This window comes from Sciurus carolinensis, chromosome 3, assembly GCF_902686445.1.
Source record: "Sciurus carolinensis chromosome 3, mSciCar1.2, whole genome shotgun sequence".
Lineage (NCBI taxonomy): Eukaryota > Metazoa > Chordata > Mammalia > Rodentia > Sciuridae > Sciurus > Sciurus carolinensis.
The window spans coordinates 45120816-45143234 of NC_062215.1; the positions used below are offsets into that span (position 1 = coordinate 45120816).

At 38.9% G+C, this 22419-nt stretch overlaps 1 protein-coding gene across 1 annotated transcript in view; it reads left to right on the forward strand.

The window, feature by feature from the left end:
• Positions 1-21387, forward strand: part of Tekt3 (tektin 3) — a 44072-nt gene extending 22685 nt beyond the window's left edge. The window contains exons 5-8 of the mRNA XM_047545532.1: positions 1541-1684; positions 3796-4018; positions 7753-7907; positions 16987-21387. Of these exons, the coding sequence (XP_047401488.1) occupies positions 1541-1684; positions 3796-4018; positions 7753-7907; positions 16987-17203 (739 nt within the window). The 3' untranslated portion in view covers positions 17204-21387. The remainder of the gene's footprint in view (positions 1-1540; positions 1685-3795; positions 4019-7752; positions 7908-16986) is intronic.
• Positions 21388-22419: the final 1032 nt, after the last annotated feature.

The following is a 22419-nucleotide window of genomic DNA, read 5'->3' on the forward strand; positions in this document are numbered from 1 at the left end:
CAGCATCCCCTTGCATTTTAAAAAAATATTTTTCTTAGCTGTTGATGGACCTTACTTTATTATTTTTATATGGTGCTGAGAATCACACATGCTAGGCAAGCACTCTACCACTGAGCCACAACCCCAGTTCCCCCATTGCATTTTGATCATTTATTTATCTTTTATATATTTTTTTATCACTGGGGTCCAATCTCAGGAGATTCTCTTGGATCTATCTTTTAAATACATACAGAATACAAGCACTTCTTGCCTCCTTCGCTGCTGTCCCTGGTCTAAGACACCACCATCTCTCACCCAAGTCTGTGGTGGTCTCCCAGTGGCTCTCCCTGAAGCTTATTCTTATCCTAGCACCAGAATGATCCTTTTAAATTGCAAGTTGATAGTCTCCATTTTTATTCAGAGGGAAGACTGACCCTTTCCAACAGGGCCCTGCATGATCTGATCGTCCCTTTTACAAGACTTTACTTAATGTCACATGGGGAGATGTTATCTTGATTATCCTATTTAAGATCATAACTCACCCTCCTATCCCCCTCAGTTCTACTTTGCTTTTTGCAGTTCTTCTAACAACATAAACTCCTTTCCTTATGGGTATCCTCTGTTTCCTTCCACTAGAACATAGCTCCTTAGAGAGGAGGTGTCTCTTTCATCCATGGATGCATCCCAGGCTCACAGATACATTGTGCCTGCCATGTCGTGGGCACTGAATGATTATTTGTTGAGTAAACTATTATTCCGAGAGCGAAGAATGACTCTCTCTCTTTAGGAGTGAGCTGTGGGTCTGCCTCTATCTGGCAGGTCAGGGAAGATCAGATCAGTGCTCACCTGGGTCTCTTTCTTTGCAGGACTGGGACTGCTGGAGCATAGAGCTAGAGAGGACAGCAATTCCTGATCTCTGTTATTTGTTTTTATCTTTTGTATGGTACTGGGGATTGAACCCAGAGCCTCATACATGCTAGACAAGCATGCTGCCTCTGAGTTACATCCCTAGCCCCTCCTAATCTCTTTTAAAGAACTCTTAGCTCCTTCCCTGGAGGTTAATTTTGACACTTGGTTTATATCTCCTGGCAAACTTCTTAACCATAGTATGAACACAAACTGAGATCATGGATGAATAGAGGGAGGCTTGGCTATAAAGCCTTTCTTGGGCAATAATCTATACTCAAAACTAGAGGAGTTGATGGTTGGGATATAGAAGAGGAAACAGGAGGAGGAAAATAAAGGCCCAGGGATGAACAAATTACTTGAAACCAATGACCTGTCTGAACTGTTGGAGTGTGTTAAGAAGATGCCTGGCTCCTGTTTATCTATACCTCTCTAAAGTTCCACCACATCCCATGGAAGAGAAAGTGTGGGCATGGCAGGACAGTGTTCCAATGACTCACATATAAGTCCATCTCCAATGAATGCTTCTTTTGATTGGGAAGTTGAGTGTGTGAAGGAGAGACCAGGAGAGTGAGAATGAGAGTCCCAACATAAGAAGGCTTCCTTTTCCTTGTGGCATGGATACTAAGCTTCATTTGCCCATTTCGTGTTCCAGAGCTAATAGAGCTGCCCAGCATGAGCTGGAGAAGGACCTAAGTGATAAACAAGCAGCTTACCGGATCGATGATAAATGCCATCACCTGCGCAACACTTCAGAGGGCGTCAGCTTCTTCCGTGGAGTGGAGAAAGTGGATGCAACGTAAGTCAGGCACACACTATTTCTGTGACTCATTTTTTTTTAAACCCAGGGCCACTGTACCATTGAGTTATTCTCCCCCCATCCCTTTTTATTTTTTATTTTTTTTTATGTTGAGACATGGTTTTTGCTAAATCACCCAGGCTAACCTTGAACTTGAGATCCTCCTGCCTTAGCCTCCTGAGTAGCTGGGATTACAGGTGTGCATTATAACACCCGGCCACTTCTGTGATTTATTATGTCATTCATTCATTCATTCATCCATTTCTTCCTTCCTTCTCTCTTCTTTCAAAATAATGCACTTTAGGGTTGTCTTAGTCAATTTTCCCTTGTTATAAAAATACCTGAGATTCAAGGATTTATAAAAAAAATACAGGTTTATTTGGCTCACTGTTCTGGAGACTGGGAAGTCTGAAGGTATGGTGGTAACTTCTGGCATGGACTTCTGTACTGAAAAAGGAAAGGGCGAGCAAGCACATGCAAAAGAGCAAGCTTGGGGGGCAAGTCACTAACCCCCAACACCTGCTGCAGTATACTGGGAATGGAACCAAGGGACTCATGCATGCTAGAAAGTGCTCCATCTCTGAGATATACCCCTACCCATTTTCTTTAATTTTGAGACAAGGTGTCACCTAGTTGCCTACCCTTGCCTCCAACTTGTCATCCTCCTGCCTCAACCTCCTGAGTTGCTGGGATTACAGGCATGTACCACTGTACTTGGCTTACTCACTTTTATAATAACCTACTCTAAGGAAAACTAACCCACTCCCATGATAATTAACCCACTTTCTCAAGAAAGGCATTAATACTTCTTAATGACCTAATCACTTCTTAAAGGCTGCACCTCCCAACACTGCCATGATGGCAACCAAATTTATGAGTTTTGGAGAGGATGCACCATGTTCAGACCATAGCACAGGTTAAAATGGGAAGCACACTGCATGTCTGGAAGGTGAGGGACACACCCAGCTTTGGTTGTGTTCAACAAGCACATCCTGCAGTCAGGCCTTGGCAATAACATCATCCTGTATTCTTTTGAAAAGGAATATTTGTTTTTTATTGTTTGAACTATGGAAACAACACCTATGTGGTGCAGAAAACCTCAAAATACACAGATGAACACACAAAAAATTACATGTTGCCAATTCTTGGATGTCTTGGACTCTGTGACAGCCTGAAAAAGCCAAATTCTTTCTTACTACTGCTTGTTAAACTTATCCTGTTAATGGTTTGTTTGCCAGACTCCTGGATGAAATCTTAGGCAGGGTTCATGGATTTGGCCAGCCACTAACTAAAAATAATCAAATTGATTGAGGAGAAAATTTACATACAATAAAATTAATCTATTTTAAATGGTGATGTCAATGGTTTTTGACAAATTTGAATGCCTATGTAACAATGACCACTCTTGAGATAGTATCTTTTTATCAGTCACCTAAAGTTCTCCTGTTCTCCTTCCCATACTTATGTCCCCTCCCACTTCTAAAGTGACCCTTAAGTGGATTCTCTCTTCTGGAGTACGTTATCCCCAACACAGCCCCCTCTGTTGGCTCACCTGTCTGGGTCACAGTGCCAGTTACCAACTTGAATTTTAAAATTCTTCAGGTGTGAGTAAGAAGCAGACCTTGTGTTTTAAGAAGTCCCTACAAAATGTCTCTTACTTGACTTGAGGTGAGCAGGGAGCATCTCCCTTGCCTTCATGGAGGGTGGGAGGTGATCTGGGATGGAACCTTGTACTGTGATTAATAGCCCTTTAAAAGCCCTCTTCTGTTTCTCACATAAATTCTTAGCCATCTCTTATAGAATGCCAGGGTAGAAGGCATCCGTAGTGTTATGAACTTTACACACCCATACACTTCATTAATTTTTTTCTGCCTCTGAATTGGCAGAAGAGTTAGTTTATGCTTTGGATTGATAGAAAATGGGTTAGCAGTAAAATAAGGAACAATTAAGAAAAACTTAAAATAAGCATTGCTCTGATGTTTGCATTTTATGTGATGCCATGGGGACCAGTGACTTGGGGGTTTCTCTTTTATAGGATAGATGGTAGCCTGCAGACCCAATGGGCTGATTCATCATTGTCACCACTATCTGGATATCCTTCCCTTTTTTAGGGTCTCAGTGCCTGAGTCCTGGGCCAAATTTACAGATGACAATATTCTCCGCTCTCAGTGTGAACGGGCAGCTTCTGCCAAACTAAGAGATGAGATTGAAAACCTTCTGGTTGTGACTGCCAATGAGATGTGGAATCAGTTCAACAGAGTGAACATGGCTTTCACCAATCGCATTGCTGAGACTGCAGATGCTAAGAATAAGATCCAGGTTCATTTATCAAAGGTAAATCAACCACATGTGGTACCCCTTAGCTGACCTGGACAAGGCAGGGTTCTCTGGGACCACAAATCTCTCATCACTCCCAGAAAGACACCATAAGGCACATGCCCTCCTGGCCATGCAGAGTAGGAAAAATTAAAAACAGTACAAAGCATACCATTTATTTCAGCCAGGTAGCCAGGTGTCAAAATGAAATTGGAACCCACTGGTGTTTGGAAAACAAAGAGTGCACTATGTAGGGAAAGGTTCTTCATATTTAATGGAAACAAAAATATTATGATTAAAGTTTAATGACTCACTGTATATAACTAAAAAGTGAATTTATTATTATGACATATGGTAGGAGTGTTTTCTGTTCAATGATTTCAGACCCTTTTTCTGGACTACAGAACCAAATACAGGAAACTATTAGGTAGTTCAAAGTATTCCTGATGTTGTAAACTTTTAAGTGCTCTAAATATGAGGGTTTTACAATGATAGTAAAAGGAAGAATTCATTCAGAATTCATGTTTCAAGATAAAGAAGTAGCCCCTTCTCTATTTAGTATCAGTCTTGTAGCTCTTCGCCATTTCTGTGGACTATGCTGCATGTCCTCAGTCATTTCTTAAGAGCCTGACACTGCTATTCTTGTTGCACCTAATTGAAGGTGCCATGTTTTCCAAGGCTGCAGCAATCCACTCTGTCTTCTTGATGCAATAAATACTAATTGAGCCAAACAAGTCACTCCATTGTGAAGGGCAAAGAGAAACTTAGAATGTAGTCTTTTTTATATTAAGATTCTTTTTAAGTTATTCTAATTAGTTATACATGACAGTAGAATGCATTTTGACACATCATACATAAATGGAGTATAAATTCTTATTCTTCTGGTTGTACATGATGTAGAGTTACACTGGTCATGTAATCATATATGCACATAGGATAATAATGTCCAATTCATTCTACTGTCCTTCCTACTCCAATGCCCCCTCCCTTCCCTTTTTCCCTCTGTCTAAAGTACCTCTATTCTTCCCTAGCCCCCACTCCTTATTGTGAATTAGCATCTGCATATCAGAGAAAACATTCAGCCTTTGGTTCTTTTGGATTAGCTTATTTTGCTTAGCATAATATTCTCTAGTTCCATCCATTTACCAACAAAGGTCATAATTTCATTCTTCTTTAATGCTGAGTAATTTTCTTTATTCAGTCATCTGTTGAAAAGCACCTAGGTTAGTTCCATAATTTACTATGAGTTGAGCTGCTGTAAGCATTGATGTGATTGCATCACTGTAGTGTGCTGATTTTAAGTATTTTAGGTATAAACTGAGGAGTGGGATAACTGGGTCAAATTGTGGTTCCATTCCAAGTTTTCAGAGACATCACCATACTGCTTTCCATATTGGTTGCACCAATTTGCAGTCAGACCAGCAATGTATGAGTGAACTTTTTTCTCCACATCTTCACCAAAATTGATTGCTGCTTGTATTCTTCATAATTGCCATAGAACATATATTCTTTGTTTCCAAGAAGCTCATATTTGTGGAGAAGAGATTCATGCATATGAAAAGCATGTGAGCAATTGATAACAACAGGAAATTACAAATCGTGATTGCCAAATAACAAATGCAAAAATTGTTTTGGGGGTTTGGAGGGAGAAATGAATATAACAAGTGTGTCAACATCCTGAATAAAGGCCTCAAGCTAGCAAATCAGAGGTCAAGTTAAAGTATACTAAAAGGCCATTGTGGCTGACATGGACAGAGTGTGTTGTAGGAGGAAACACTTGGAAAAATAGGTTGCAGTCAGATTATAGAAGACATTGTTGTGAAGGTGAATGGGGTCAGGATAGATGTATTTTTAAAGATTTTTTGGAAGGCTGATGTGATAGAGTTTCTTTGTTAACCAATGTGTTATTCACTGCTATTTGAGTTTTGGGGGGCTGCTGTAACATAAAGTGACTGGGTGACTTTAAAAAACAATAATTTTTTCACAGTACCAGAGGTTGTAAGTCTGAGCTTAAGGTGTCTCCAGCCTCTCTCCTTGGCTTCTAGGATGGCATCTTCTCCCTATGTCCTTGCATTATCTTCTCTGGGTGTGTATCTGTATCCAAATTTCCTCTGTTATAACGGTACCAGTTGTGTTGGATTAGAACCCACTCTGATAACATCTGCAGAGTCTTAATGCCTCTGTAGAAACTCCAAATATAGTCACATTCTAAGGTACTGGGTTAGGACTTCAACATATGAATTTTTTAGGAAGGGACATACCATTCATCCCATAAATATATTCAAGGGAGTGTGCCAGACATGTTGGGGGGAATATTCATATAAATGTCACATTTATCTGCAATTCTGTGTCTTAGAGTAAGGCAGGACATGCATGTAGAAAATGGTTAATCCATTGGGAACAGTGCAGAAAGCACTACTTGTAACTATAGATAAAATACTGTTTAATAGAAGGAATGGTGGCTTCCATTGGTGAGATATAGGCATGTCTTTATGGAGTAGGTGACATCTGAAGAAGGCCTTGATGAAGAAAAAGGTGTAAAATGATTGTTAACGGATTGCTGAAAGCTTGGGAGAGAAGCAGTCCAGGCTTACATGACAGACTTAGGAGCTCCTGAATTACACAGTGCTAAAAATGTGCTGTGTGGGTTCTCTATGGGAGATAAGGGATGTAGTGGCCAAGTTGCCCAGATAAAACTTGTTCTGGGGGTAAATGAAGAGTAGGTAGGAAGAATAACAATTAGCCAGAAAAAAGAGGCAGGGTTTCAAGGACAGGGAGGTATCCAAGAGGCTCAAACTTGACTAGACGGGCAGTTTCATGAGACCAATAAGGGCCAGAGACAGATTACAGGGGTAACCAGGAGATTAAATGGGTAGAAAATGGAGAGAGTGCTCACAGGTCATGACTGAATATGTTTGTCAGTGAACATAAGCAGAAGAATTGGAGAGGAGCCTATTGGGATTGAATGTAAGAGTGGTGGTAAACATATGAGAATTTTTAAAAGAAATTTGGTGTCAGTTGGGGCATATCTCCAGGTAACAGGGAAGGAGCCAAGGGGAAGGAATAAGCCAAGGTAATGGGGGAGATGTGGAGCTCAGTGCTAGGAGAAGGGCAGGTATTCAGGTAGAGGAGGAGGAACCAGGAGAAGACCTAAATCTGTACAATTTGGGGAACCTCTAAGAAACAAAGAAGATTAAAATCAGGAGTACAAAACTGCTGGTGCTCTTCCTTTCAAGTGAGGCATTCAAAAGCTGAAACCCAGTGTGCTTCATGGCAAACTTTCGGTAGCAGGAAAACAACTGTCAAGTTGATAGGAAGACAGAGAGGCAAGGAGGGAGGGGAGGGCCACTCAAATCTCATGGCCCCACTTTTCTCCCTTTATACACAGATATGCACTGGTAAATAATTACTAAGGGGTGATCCAGAGTGGGGTGTGCCGCGAGTAGCCCTGATTTGTAGCATATGTCAGTTTCTGTGTGTAATATTCCTACCTCGTCAATTTCAAGCCACCAATATGAGGTCACTGGATCTAGACTTGGGAAGAGAAGCACACAGTGAGCTCTCTAGAGCATACCCAAGCAAGATCTAGCACCACACTGAAGATTCCCTGGAGGATGGGGTAGGAAGAAACATGGTTCTCAGGGAACTGGCCTCCTCCTCCCAGAGGTTAAGGCTGGTAGATAGGCTAGAGGCCAGAAGCAGGCTGCTAAGGGATTTGCAGAGATTTATGTAGTTGCTTCTCTTTATCACAGACACTGCAGGAGATTTTCCAGACTGAGAGGACCATAGAATCCATCAAGAAGGCCATCAAGGAGAAGTCTGCCTTCCTGAAGGTGGCCCAGACCAGATTGGATGAGCGTACAAGGAGACCCAATATAGAGCTCTGCCGAGACATAGCTCAATTACGGTAAGGAGGAGTACACAGCTGGGTGGGAGGGAAAGGCACCAGGGCTTACCCCAGTACAGCCCATTAGCTTGAAAGCTTTCTATAACACACATCATGTAGGTACCTCTTTAAAAGTCTTAATAGTGGGAAGTTGTGGGATGGATGGGTAAGTTACCATTTGTGATGATGGAGAAGCTCTGGAGATGGATGCTGGTGATGGTTACACAGCAGTGTAAATACACTTAGGTCACCAAACTGTATACTTAACCATGGTTAAAGTGGTAAATTTTATGTTATATGTATTTAACCATACATTCTTTAAAGGTAATGATATCAATACATCACAAAAAATGTGCTGATAAACACTTAACTCATTCAGAGAGTTCAAGGTGATGTTTGGGTTTCTGAGAACTTCCCTGGAGTCTTTGGAGTTTCCAGAACACCTATCTTACTTGTAAGAAGCAGAAGTTATTGGTTTTCTGTGTATTTCTCAGTGTGGGGGATTCTTGTCAAAAAAGATACTTTGGGTACCAATTCCACTGACCTGTCAACATTCATTTGCTCTCTGTGGTCTCTTTTAGGCATTAATATCTGTTCTTGCCATTAAGACCATCCTTGGTATCCTCTGAGACCCCTGAAGTTTACATTTAGGCTTACTTTAGTATTTTATGTTCTCAGTAGAAATAAAAACAGCTGCTCTTCATCAAGCTCAGCTCTGACATACACATGGCAGGAAGATTCTGACTCCACAGTCTATCTACTAAACACTGCATGAATCTTATTATTTAAACTTTAAAGACCCCTTTTAGGATGTACTCATAGGAAATTTGCCAAGATTCCCCCCATCTCAGTCTCGTTCTGGCATCCTTTCCTGTTTTTCAACGCCTGTTAGCCTGCCTTTTCCTTCTGGAGTCCATCGTTACTGTCCTTAGGTCATGAAGCACTCCACACAGATGTGAGTCAAACTGATAGTGACTGGAGGAACAGAAGGGCAGTGCTTGACCTCCCAAAGACTTTCCAGTGTCACTTGCCTGGTCTTCTACCTTGTCTCATGGCAGAAGTCCCTTATCATCAGGAAGGATTTATCCTAAGAAGAGACCTACTATGGAATGGGCACTGCCAAAGAGAACATCTATGGTTGGAGACAGTGACCTCCTGGAGGGGGAGGAAAGAAAGGATCTTTGTGAGACCAACAATGATGAGGATGATCATCATCATAATATTAAAGACACTGATGATGACAATAAAAGCAATGATAATAGCTGCTACTATATTTTCATCTACTTTGTGCTGAGCACTATCCTATGCACTGTATAGTATCATCATTTTGCAAATGAGGAAACTGAGGCAGAAGCAGTTTGAGTGACTTGGTCCAGATCACACGTGGTGGTAGAAGAGAGCCATGGTTTGAATCCTGGCCTGTCTTATGACAGACAAGGATGTTTTAATCATTGGAAGTTGGGAGGTAGTGAGATGCCCAAAGAGCAACTCTACTCAACCAAATGATTTGCTTCTGTTTCCTCATCTTCTATAGTGTATAATGCTTTATCTGTCCTCTGCCATGTACTTGATCTCATATGATCTTCTTAATGCCCATAGGAGAGGAAATAATGAAGTCGGTGACATATCCTTATCTCCTTTTTACACAGAGAATGAAACTGAGGTCATAGAGGAGATTGTTATTGTTAAACACTCATCATGTATGGCATCCTAATATAAAGTGAACACATGTTGTTGTTATGAAACATGCATAGAATATGCAGGCAGTCCCTGACTTAACGATTGTTTGACTTAAGAACTTTTGACTTTATGATGGTGTGAAAGAGTACCCAGTCAGCCATTCCAGTGTAGCATCTAATTACTTTCAGGAGATGGTCAACACTCAATGATAAAATAGACTTTGTACAGGATGATTTTGCCCAACTGTAGGCTAATGTGAGTGTGCTGAGCCTGTTTAAGATAGGCAAGGCTAGGTTGAGATGATCGGTAGGGTAGGTGTATTAAATTTTCAGTTTGCCATGGATTTATCAAGATATAACCCCATTGTAAGTCAAGGAACATCTGTACACAGACTTCATTCCCTAGATTAGCTCCACATAGGCATTTACCCATGTTGTATGGTTCTCAAAGTGTTTTCCATAGAACCCCTCTTCCTACACAGCACATTATTTGGGATAAAATGCCCTTTATCCCAAAGGCTAGAAGTGACTCTGCACAGCCAGCCTGGAATGTCTCCCTGCTTCAGAACATACCTATTTGGCCAGTTAGGCTTAGATCATGAATTTTGATTTTAGGCAAATATTGTTAGGAGAAGCTGAGCTAATGTTTTATTCTCCAAAATTTCTGCAGAATCATCAAAAGTAGAAATAGGAATAAATTCTTTAGACAAACTAAGTATTGCTTTTTCTTTTTTTCCTTTGAGTTACTAAAGATTGAACCCAGGCCCTCACACATGGTAAGCAAGCTCTCTACCACTGAGCTACATCCCCAGACCATAAAAGGTTTTGAGCAGCAATTTAAGATGACTTTGGATTATCAAACATTAAGACATTCACAGATTCCTCTGAGAGGCTGAATGATTTTTGCTCTTTCCCCCTTTCCCAGCTACATGGAATTTGCTTTTGCTTTTGCTTCTTGTCAACTTAACTAGTATGTTTATTCCTTCTGCTCCTTTATTGACTTTAGGACAATACCTCCTTTTGCTTCTCTCAAGATTTCTTGGTAGAATATCTTTGCCAAAAATATGTAGGATTGTTATTAGGGGAAGAGGATCATTTTCCTTCTTAACCTGGTCATTCTGAAAGCAACCATTCAGCAATCTAGATTAAGAAAAAGCAAAGATCATAAGCTCAGGGGAGTGTGGAGAAAAATTGCTGTTTTCATTTCAAGACTTGTATTTTTCACTTAAAATGTTACAAATGGCTCTTTCAAAAGTGATTCTAAACCTTCTTGGCATCTTTGGTGGTAAACCAAATCAGGCTCTACTTTACTTAAATAATCTTGATATTAAAAACAAACAAACAAACATAGTTGCTTTATTTGTATTTGAATGCAAAATGATTTTTGGGTCTGTAATTCCAAAAACCAAAAAATAACTAAAAAGTTAATGACTTCAGTTACAATCCGCCAAGAACAGGAAAACTGGGAATGAAAAGTAACCTTGAAAATGATGAAAAATGTATTTCTAATGGTTCAACTTGATGGAGGAGCATAGTGGTGGCCCCTAGCTGTGCTCACAGTAGTGGGGAGAGAAAGACTTAACTGCCTGTGTTCTATGGATTTTAAATTCTTTTATTTTTAATATGATATTTTAATGTATACATTTTCAAACAATCCCTCAGATACATTTTCCATTGGATGAGTATTTGGCCATGAGAAGCAAAGACTCATTTATCACCCTGCTCTGTTTCCTGCATTTGGGTTCAGGGTTCCTTTTGAAGTCAGCAATGGGTGAGAGACAAGAGGCAGGCCCTGTGGTTTGATAAACAACCCACAGTCATAAATCCCATTCCCAGCCGTCAGTAGCAGCCTCCCCAAAGATCTTTTTATTTGCTAGCGATATTTTATACCCTGGGATCTTTTGTTAAATAGGCTTTCTTTTAATTCAACTTGCTCTAAACAACAACACAAATATGCTTTCAGATGAGTTCTCAGATCTTGTATTCATCCCTACCCAATGAATCTTGGGTACTTAGTTTTAATTTCTTGCCTTCACCACTGAAATGGAGAAAAAAGCAGTTTGTCAGATGAAAGGAGATGCATGGGGTAAATGTTCCACTGGCTATTTTTTCTTTTTTTCTTTGTGGGAGCTGACATGGGGCCCTTTACAGGTGCCCTCACTCTCTCAGACTGGATGAAGCTTCCTTATTAATGGACACCTTCAGGTTCTTCCTGCCTTTGCTTCTTCCACTTGGCATTCTTTTTCCATTGGTTCTGGTCTTCCCCTTGGTAAATCTTATGGACTTGGAGCTTTGGGAAGCTCCCTCCCTCTCAAGACTACCTCCTTCACCGAAGACATGGAAGTTGACCTTTATTCAATAGTACTTTTTGCAACCTTATGAGCTGCAGAAGGAGTTGTGGGACATAGCTGTGAGCATTGCTACCTCAGTCAACCCTGCTTCATGGAGTTGATAGTGTGTAGGGCAGGTCCAAAGCAGACCTTTACTAGTGTCTGTGTGCCACTAAATGGTTTGTTCTCTTGGAATGCACAGGATGGGACAGCAACCTAGTCCCAGGTGTCCTTTCACCTGAGATTGGAGTGTGGTGTACATCAGTGGGATAAAGTGTGGGTTGAAAGTGATCTCGGCTGAGAGGACAGCAGAGGAAGGCAGGCCCTGAAGTCAGAGAAGGTGTACATACATCCAAGGACAGATCTAGAGAGAGGGGATGGTGCAGGGGGCATGGAGTGTCTTTGGAATATAAGGACATGATTTTATGATTGAGAGACATGAGGAAGGGGGTGAAGTCAATGATGATCACAGGTTTCTGGTTCTGGCATCTGCAAAGGTGAAATCAGCATTGTGTGAGATGGAACACACAGGTGACCTGGAGTGCTGGGGTCACATCTACTTCATACCTGACCTCTCACAGCCTTGGAACCCTTGACTAGTCACTGACTGATATATGCACCCAAGAGGGTGAGTCCAGAAGGTGGGTATGGTGTGGTGTCCCTGCAGAGTTCCCAAACTGTCTTCATTTGTTTGCTGTGCTCCCTCAGCAAGATGCAAAGATGTTTGCCCCAGTGTGGTGCTTGTCAGTGGGGCCTCTTCAGGTAAGCTCTCTAAAAGGTCAGAGAGTTAAGTCCCTTCAAATTACAGTCCCTCAGTATCTTAGGATATTAGTTCCAGGACTCCCCACAAGTATTAAAATCCAGGCATGCTCAAGTCTCTTATATAAAATGGTGTAGCATTTGCATATAACCTATGTACATTCTTCTGTATATTTTAAATCATCTCTAGCTTACTTATATTACCTAATACAATGTATAAGCTATGTAAATAGTTGTTATCCTGTATCATTTAGGGAATGTGACAAGGGAAAAAAGTTTGTGCCTGTCCTGTACAGACTCCAAATATTAAAAAAATAAATATTTTCCATCCACGATTGGTTGAATTCATGGATGTGGAACCCACAGATTCACAGGAGGGCTGTATGTTTATTTTAAAAAATATTTTATTTCTGGCCTTAAGAGTAGTTTGTGTTCATGATCATGGTACAAAATCCAGAAAGTGCAGAAATTGAAATAAAAAGTAAAAACTTCTACTCCTTATGCTATCCAGGGACAAATCTATGTTAGTGTTTTGTTGTTATTTACCTCCCCCTATGAGTGAGAGTGCTCATGCTGCACAGAATTTTAGATTCTGACTTTTTCAGAAAAGCAACTTTATATTGTGAACTTCTTTCTCCATGGCAAGTAAAGATTCTTCTCAAAAAATGTCACTTGCATAGTATTCTATCATCTGCCTATAGCATCTGTTACCAGTAGACATTGACATCATTTCCTCTTGTGTTCTCATACCCTCTTCAATACAAGATGAAGAACTATTCCATTATACTTTTATGTCTCACTTTCTGTCTTGCTTATTTTTTTCTGAAAGTAAGTGGTACATTTCAGTTATTTTAAAAAATCAAGTAATATAGGTCTATATGGAGTACAAAATGAGAGTTCCTTTTCTGTCCTTTCCTCCTTCAATCCAACCTAAACAACAGTTGATGGATTGGTATATCACCTTGAAAATGTTCACAATTTGTCCTTCAGGAAAAGGGGAACATAAGAGATTTTTTAGTAGAAGAAATTCTTGCTCTGCTTTCCATCTTAATATTTTTTGAGACAAGTCCATTTTGTGCCAGACATCAAACCTGACCACTGTGATAGAGTTGACTGATTTTGCAAGTTAAAACAAGGATAGCAAGTTAAATTTGAATTTTGGATAATCACTGAATATTTTTACATAAACATATCCCAAATATTGCCTATAGTACTTATATTAAAAACACTTAATGCTAAGTAAAAATACTTATACTGAATTTCTTCAGCAATAAAAAGAGAGATGATTGACATGTGGTACAACTTGGAAAAACCTTGAGGACATTATGCTCAATGGAGTAAACCAGCACAAAAAGATAAATACTTTATGCTTCCACTTACATGAGGTGCCCTGAGTAGTTAAATGCATAAAGACCAAAACTAGAATGGTGGTTACCAGAGTTTTGGGAAGGAAGGAATGGGAATCAAGTTTCATTTTTGCAAGATGAAAGGAGTTCTGTGGTGGATAATGGTGACGGTAACACAAAAATATGAATGTATTTAAAGCACTCAACTGTACTCTTGAAATGGTTAACATGGTAAATTTTATGTTATGTATATTCTATCATGATTGAAAAATGCACTTGCACTAGAAAAATTACTCATTTATCTGAAATTCAAGTTAATTGGGCATACTGTGAGAATTACTAATAGAAAGAAATGATGAGATGAGTCATCCCCCAAGAACTCTGGTGCCCCTTGGTCAACTTCCTGGGTCTCTGCTTCTGCTCTTTAATTGCAAGGAGCTGATAGGGTGAGGGCAGGAAATGTCACAAATCCTTAGTATAGTCACTGAGGCTCCACATTTCCTTCTCAGCTTCCTAGATAACCTGGCATGATTTATAAACACATGTGGGCTGTATGTTTGAGGAGAGGGCCGTTCATTAATCCTCCAGGCTCAATTTCCTCATCTGCAAAACAAAGAAACTGGGCTTGATGACCCTCTGACTTTCCTATTCCAGTTGTAAATCTCTGAGATGCCATACAGTTGCTTTGGTATAAAGATTTTAATGTAGTCTGGATATTTTTCTGACGTCACAAAATCTTTTTCTATTTCTAGGGACATCAATATCCCTATTTGTTCATAGTCATTGTTCTCTTTGCATTTTTAATTTTACTTTAATCTGCTAATAAGTGAACTCCCAAAGTAAAGACAATTATAGAATTGCCTCACTGTGATAAAATGTGATATAAAGTGATCTCTCCATCTCCATGGGAGATTGATTTCAGAATTCCCCTCAGGTACCAAAATTCATAGATGGTCAAGTTCCTTATATGAAATGGTGCTGTATTTGTGTATGACCTAAGCACATCCTTCTGTATATTGTCATTCATCTCTAGATTATTTATAAATACCTAATACAGTGTAAATAGTGTTATCCTGTATTGTTTAAAGAATAATGACAAGGAAAAAATTCTGTTCATGTTCAATACAGATGCAATTTTTTCCCCTGAATACTTTTGATCTGGGGTTGGTTGAATCCAGTGGATGCAGAATCTGCAGATCTGAAAGACAGACCATGCTTGGATTATGTTTTGAACAGTTTAGAGCCAGAGAGGCAGTAATTAAAAGCAACTGATTGGTAGTTCCATACAAAACTGTAAGAGTTACCTAAATTCCTGGTACCTCAGTTTTGTCATCTGTAAAATGGAGAAAAGCATCATATCTAATTCTTGATGTTGTTATAAAGGTTAAATTTTCTGATTATGTAAAGAACTTAGAATAATATACATGTGGTGGAGTAATCAATAAATGAGCTGTTATTATTATTTTTTCTTTTTATAACCTACTCCTATTCTTTCCTTTAAGCGTCATGTGATCACACATTGAAATATTATTGGGGCACAAAGGGAGTCCTAGTTTAATTGCTCTCTGGGAAGAGAAAAGACTTTCTAAATTAAAATATAATAGAAGAAATTTCAAAGGAAAAGAGGAAAATATTTGGCTTATTAAAAATTGAAATCTTATGCATAACAAAACATAAATGAATTTGAAAGGCAAGCAACAAAATAAGGGAACACATTTTCTAAAAACTTAACAGTAAAAAAATCAGTATGCCTAATGTATTTACAGAGCATTATGCAAATACTAAGATAAATAGAAACATCCCAATTGAAAAATGAACAAAAGGCAGGGAAAGGCAATTAACAGAAGAAATGGAAAATAGCAAATGGACAGTTAGGTAAAATCTAATAATACAAAGAAATGAAAACTGTAACAGTGTTGATTAAAATAATTTGAAGAGATACCAGATTTCCATGAAATTATACCATTTTCCTTTCTATTTGATAAAAAATGCATGTTGTTTTTCATCATTGAAACACAATTAGACCTGCAACTTGTTTCAAGGTTTATGTAGCTGATTTCACACATATCATTTTTCTGTTGTATTAATTTTTGGGGTACAGAAGATTGAACCCAGGGTTGCTTAACCACTGAACCTCATCTCCAGTCCTTCCTTATTTTTTGTTGTTTTTATTTTGAGACAGGGTCTCACTAAGTTACTGAGGGCTTCCCTAAATTTCTGAGGATGGCTTTGAACTTGTGATCCTCCTGCTTCAGCATCCAGAGCTGCTGAGATTATAGGCATGTGCCACCACACCCAGCTCTCATTAAGTTTTCAACAAATACAAATGTATTTAACTCTGGGACCTTGTGGTATTCCTTTGGGATGTTGCTGAGAGGATGGACACTAACATTTGAGGAGTGCCCCATTAAGTGTCCCCCTGTTGGGATATGTTAGCAGGTTGGGTAGAATTCTAGTCACTGAAAACTGTTGGGTGTCCCTCTGCTCTCAACTATAAAGATAATTTTCAATGCCAAAATAAATGTTAAAAAACCTATCTTAAGTTTTCATTTTCTCTATTTTTACTATTTAAAAAAAATCAAATGTTTAAAAGTTTTCCTCCTCCTTTTGAAATATAATATCTAATATACATTTATGTGCATGTATAAAGTGTGCGTGTGTGTGTGTGTGTGTGTGTGTGTGTGTAAATTTATGTTTTCTGGTGCCCCAAGAATATGTTTAGTTCGCCTTTGGGATTATGGGGCATAGTTAATAGGAATGACCTTTATATGATTCTTGAATCATCTACAAACATTTCTTTCATTGCTATATAAAGTTGTTCTGATGTTGGAGTAGTCCCTGTGCTGCTGGGGATTCTGTGTGTCTTGCACCATAACAGCTACATCTCTGACAGGAATTCTGTAACCACCACGACTTTAATTTAGCTAAAATCAAGCCTTAGGAGTGTGATATCTGCTAATCCAGCTATGCTTATTTCCTCACACAGCCTTGTTAATGAGGTCTATGAGGTCGATGACACCATCCAGACCTTGCAGCAGCGCCTGAGGGAAGCAGAGGACACTCTGCAGTTCCTGGTCCACACCAAAGCTACCCTGGAGCATGACCTGGCTGTCAAAGCCAACACCCTGTACATCGACCAGGAAAAATGCATGGGCATGCGCAGGAGCTTCCCCAACACCCTCCGACTGGTTGGCTACTGTTAGGGACCCTGCCAAGAGTGGTTTTGATGGTCCTAAGCAAAAGGAGAACCAGGATGCTGACTTAGCTTTTAACTGAGTGCTATATATATTCACATATTAAAGCATTGTATTGATAGAAATATACCAATTTCTTGTCTCAGAAAGATTTTTGTATGTGTCTAAACCTTATTTTCTACTATCTCGTAGGCTTCTGGGTTATGAGAAATAGATAAAGAAGTACAACCAATTAATGGAGAAGGTTGGCAAGATGATTTGTTAGATTCTTATTGTTTTAGACAGCTTTTTTGTGATTGTGACCACAAGACCAAATAAGAACAATTTTAGAGAAGGGAAAGTTTATTTGCTCACAGTCCACAGATGACTGGTTCCATTGCACTGGGCCCAAGGTGAGGCAAAACATCATGGTGGAAGAGTGGAGGACAAAAGTAGCTTAGGACAAGACCTCAGGAAGCAGAGATAGAGCTCCACTCACCAGGAACACCGTATAAACCCCAAAGGCACATTCCCAGTGTCTCACCTCCTCCAGCCATACCCTACCTGCTTATAGTTAGCACCCACTTAATCCATTCAAGTAGATTAATGTACCGATTAGGTTAAGGCTCTCATAACTTGATCAGTTCATCTCTGAAATGTCTCTTATTGTCTTACACTTGAACTTTTAAGGGACATCTCATATCTAAACTGTAACACTTATTATTCTGTGTATAACATAAATGGGCTGAAAAGCAGGACTGCATTATCCGTGAGCCGCCCAGGTCAGGAATCACAGTGCTGTAGTTTGGAAGTTGAATGTCCCCCAGAGGTACATGTGGTAAAGGCTGGATCCCCAGTGTAGTACTATTGGGAAGTGGTGGGATCATTAGGAGGTAGGGCCTAATGGGAGGTCCATAGGTCATAGGACTGTGCCCTGCCCTTGAAGGTGATTATAGACCAGCCTTTTCCTCTTCTTTTCTTTTCTGGCCAAGGGGTATGCAGTTTTCTTGACCACTTTCTTCCACCCATTGCCATCCAGCACCCCAGAGACCCAAAGCAATGAATCTGCAGATCTTGGCCTAGAACCTCTAAAACTGTCACCAAAATAAACCTTTTCTTTTTATAAGTTAATTATCTCAGGTACTTTGTTATGGAGAACAAAAGTTTACTAGCACCTCAAAACAGGTTTCATTTTGAACTCTGCCTCAAAGGATATGTATGCATAGAGAAGTGGAAAGGCCTTTGGGTATGAGGTGGTTGGGGTAATATGAGCAAAAACATAGGTAGGAAAACACAAAGTACTTTTGGAACAATTGTAAGTAGACCAGATTTTTGTGATTCATATTATAGGGTATACACAAAGAAATAAAATAATGTGATACCTGGAAGAGAAGCAGGCAGGAGACTTTCAACACCAGGTAAAGGTACTGGGGAGCTGATGTGTGTCTTTAGGCAGGGAAAATGTCTGCATGAAAGTAATGCTTGAGCAATGAAAGTTTGAAATGGAGAAATGACAATAGAAACAAAGGAGACATGCAAAAACTTCTAACGAGTCTACAGGACTTGGGAAATCTTTACATATGGGGTGCTAATGGATCCAGGATGACAAAGAGGAGTTGATGCTAGATGGGATGGTAAAAGGGAAAACTGCTTAAATTTCAGGAGGCCCTATGGTATCTCAAAGGTTGTGTTTTAAAATAACTTTTGCTATGGTTTAAGTATGTCTCTCAGAATTTATGTACTGGAAACTTAATCCCCAAGGTCCTATGTTAATGGTATGTTAAAGTGAGGCCTTTGGGGAGTGATTGGATCCCGAGGGATTTGTCCTCATAAATGAATTAATCCACTCATAGTTAATGGATTAGTGATTATTTTTTAAAAAAATTCCCCACACTATGTTACTCAGTCATAGCAACAACAACAATGAAACATAGGACAATTGTTTTTATTGCAAGTGAAAAACATTGACATTGCAAATGAAAAACATTGACATGACATGTATTTTTTAAAAAATAGAGAAAACAAAAATTCACATACAATAAGATTCTTGAAAAAAAATTTCCTGAAAATCACTCATTATTACAATACCCAGAAATAGTGAAGTTTTTCAAAATTTTATTGACTGTTTCAAAATTTATCCATGACTGTTGTTTAGGTTACACATGAGGTGTCCCTCAAAAGCTCAACCCAAGAAGTTTAGAGGTAAAATGATTGGATTATGAGGGCATTAAACTAATCAGTGCATTAATCCCTTGATAGGGTTTAACTTGGTGGTGACTGTAGGCAGATAGGACATAGGAGGACGTGGGTCATGAAGTGTGCCTTTGGGGTATATAGTTTGTTCCTGGTGAGTGAAGCTCTCTTTGCTTTCTGATTGTCATGTTCTGGGCTGCCTTCCTTCACCATGCCTTTCCACCATGATGTTCTGCCTCAACTAGGGCACAAGGAAATGGGGCTAGCTGTCTTATGGACTGAGACCTCTGACACTGTGAGCCCCCAAATAAACTTTTCCTCCTCAAACTGTTCTTGTCAGGTCTTTTAGTCACAGCAGTGAAACAGTGGACTAAAACGACTATATGCACTATACTGTTTTAATCAGTTTTCCTTTGTTGTGACAAAAAAACCTGATGAGAACAATTTAGAGGATGAAAAGTTTATTTTGGATTCATTTTCAGAGGTTCAGTCCATGATTGGCCAACTCCATTGCTCTGGGACTAGTTGAGGCAGAAGAGCATGGTGGAGGAAATGTGCTCAGCTCATGACAGCCAGAAAGCAGAGACAGCATAAGGAGCCAGGGAGATAGTCTCCAAAGACACAGCCCCAGTGATGTAAGTTCACCAGCCACACCCACCTGCCTACAGTTACCTACCACCCAGTGTCCATTCAAATTATTAATCCATCAAGTTATTAATCCAAAGATGAGGTCATAGCTGTCATAGCTAATCATCTAAGCTCTCAATATTGCAGTGTTACCTAACACATGAACTTTCAAGGGATATCCAAACCATAACCTATACATATGTGTGTGCATATGTGTGTGTGTATTTCCAAAGATAAATAGTATATGATATTTATATTTAAATGCATAATTAATAACATATTTGGGATCACACTGCTAAATGTTGCTTGTGAGAATTTCTGCAATTACAGACCAAAGAAGAAAATTAAAATCTTCCATACTTCTTAATTAACTATATATTTTAATATATGTGTATTTTATTTCTCCATATTAATATTTTCCTCTCAAAAAATCAAATCATACTGAATAAAGTAGCTAGCTAGCATTTATAAAGTACTAATTGTGGGTCATACATACTTCTCAATGCCTTAATCACCTCACTTATCCTTTCTCTGTCTAATATACTCCATCCATGTTGTTAAACTTTACAACCTTATTTTAATGGCTTTTAAATATTCTATTATATTGAAGTTCCGGAATTTTTTATAACCATTTCCCTATTATTGGATATTTATATTGTTCCTGTCTCTTCTCTGGCATAAACAATGTAGCAAGATTTAATCTTACTAGATAAAAGTTTGGAAACATTGTTCGTATTTTTCCTTGGGATAAGTTTATAGATATGGAATCCTCAGATCAAAATTATGCATATTTTGAAAACGTTTTTCACAATGTGTTGTCAAATCGCCCTCCCTGAAGGTCCTGTCATTCTTCATTCCCATCGGCATGTCTGAGAGGGCTTGTCTTTGTGCATCTTTGATAATCCTACATTATGTATGTTTTACCATTGATAATCTGGCATATGTATCATTGTTTTAACAGCTATTGGTTGGGTGACTACTGATCTAGAATTCTTTCCATTTGGCATTGGTATTTTTTCTTTTGGGAATTGCTCATTCCTCTTAATGGCCTGTTTTTCCCACTCTTAATCATTTTAACCTTCTTTTTAACCTTTTAAAAACTTATTTAAAGTTTTTTTCCACTTATTTTTTAAGAGTTGCCAGCATATAAATCATATTTTTGTTATGTGTACTGAATGTATATTCTTTGTCTCTTGCTTTTACATTTTTTTAAGTACAGAAACAAAAACACATAAATGTATTCTGTATGAATTAGACCTTTGTGGTTATGCTCAGAAAGCACTTTCTCATTCCAAGAGTATGTACTTCTAATTCTTTTACAATTTCTTAAATTACACTTAACTATCTGTGATCCCTGTTGAAGTGTTGTGGACTGTATACTAGCTGTGAAATGGGAAGATGTGACTGCAGAAGGTTTTCTCTCTTTCCTCTCATATTTCTCTCTACTCTTATGTCCCCTACCCCATCCTATTAGTGTTTCCATATGTCTGTGTTTTCCTTGCTCAGCCTTAACCATTGTCTATTAATTCCAAACTCCATTTGCTCCTTCACTTTCTCCTCCTCTGCCTCCTGCTTCCTCTACCTCATCCACCTTTCTCTTCTTCCTTCTCCTTTTTCCTCTCTCTCCATCTCCCTCCTCTGTTTCTTAAAAGTGCTTTAAGACCTTGGTTAGTCAATTTCACAAAACACCTTAAAATGCCAGAAGAGCCGACATACGGATGATAAACTTGTACCAGAGCTATTTTTGAAGACTGAGGATATCATTTTAGAAATCAAATTGTAGGTTTTGTAATTCTCCCTTAGCTTCTAATGGAAAGAAAGATATATGAATGCCACTAAAACATTTGCCAATTAGAGTAATCAAATGTTAGCAGTCACAACTGTATGGGTTTTCAAAAATATAAATTCCACATATCTCTTACTTGTTGTGTTTGGGGAAAATCTTTCTGACCTTTTCTATGAATTGCATTATTTTTAAATTTTTGAGGACTACATGCTCATGTGGTCTTTTTACTTAAGTCCATATTCCTGGCATTACAAGACTGTGATGGGAAGAAAATGTAGTGCAGACATAGAAAAAAGTCTAGTTTTTTTGTTATTTTGGTAAACCGTGGGCAAAGCTAAATTTTGCAAATAAACATTTGGTTTCCAGTCTAAAACATTGCTGCTGCTTTGCGGGGGTACTTATTCCAACATTGAAGTCCACAAGCAGCCAAGACTTAGAGAATGTGGTCATATTTAAAAATCTCAGGACTACAAATATATCTGCTCATGATCTGACTTTATCTACTTAGGCGCAAACTATCTTTAATATTATGTAGCCTTAGAAGGGTTGCTGGAATGTCAAAGGCTTCCACTTACCCAAGCATCATTCAGATTTAGAAATATGTGTAATTGCCCCTAAATAGCCAAGCCACCTATAATTT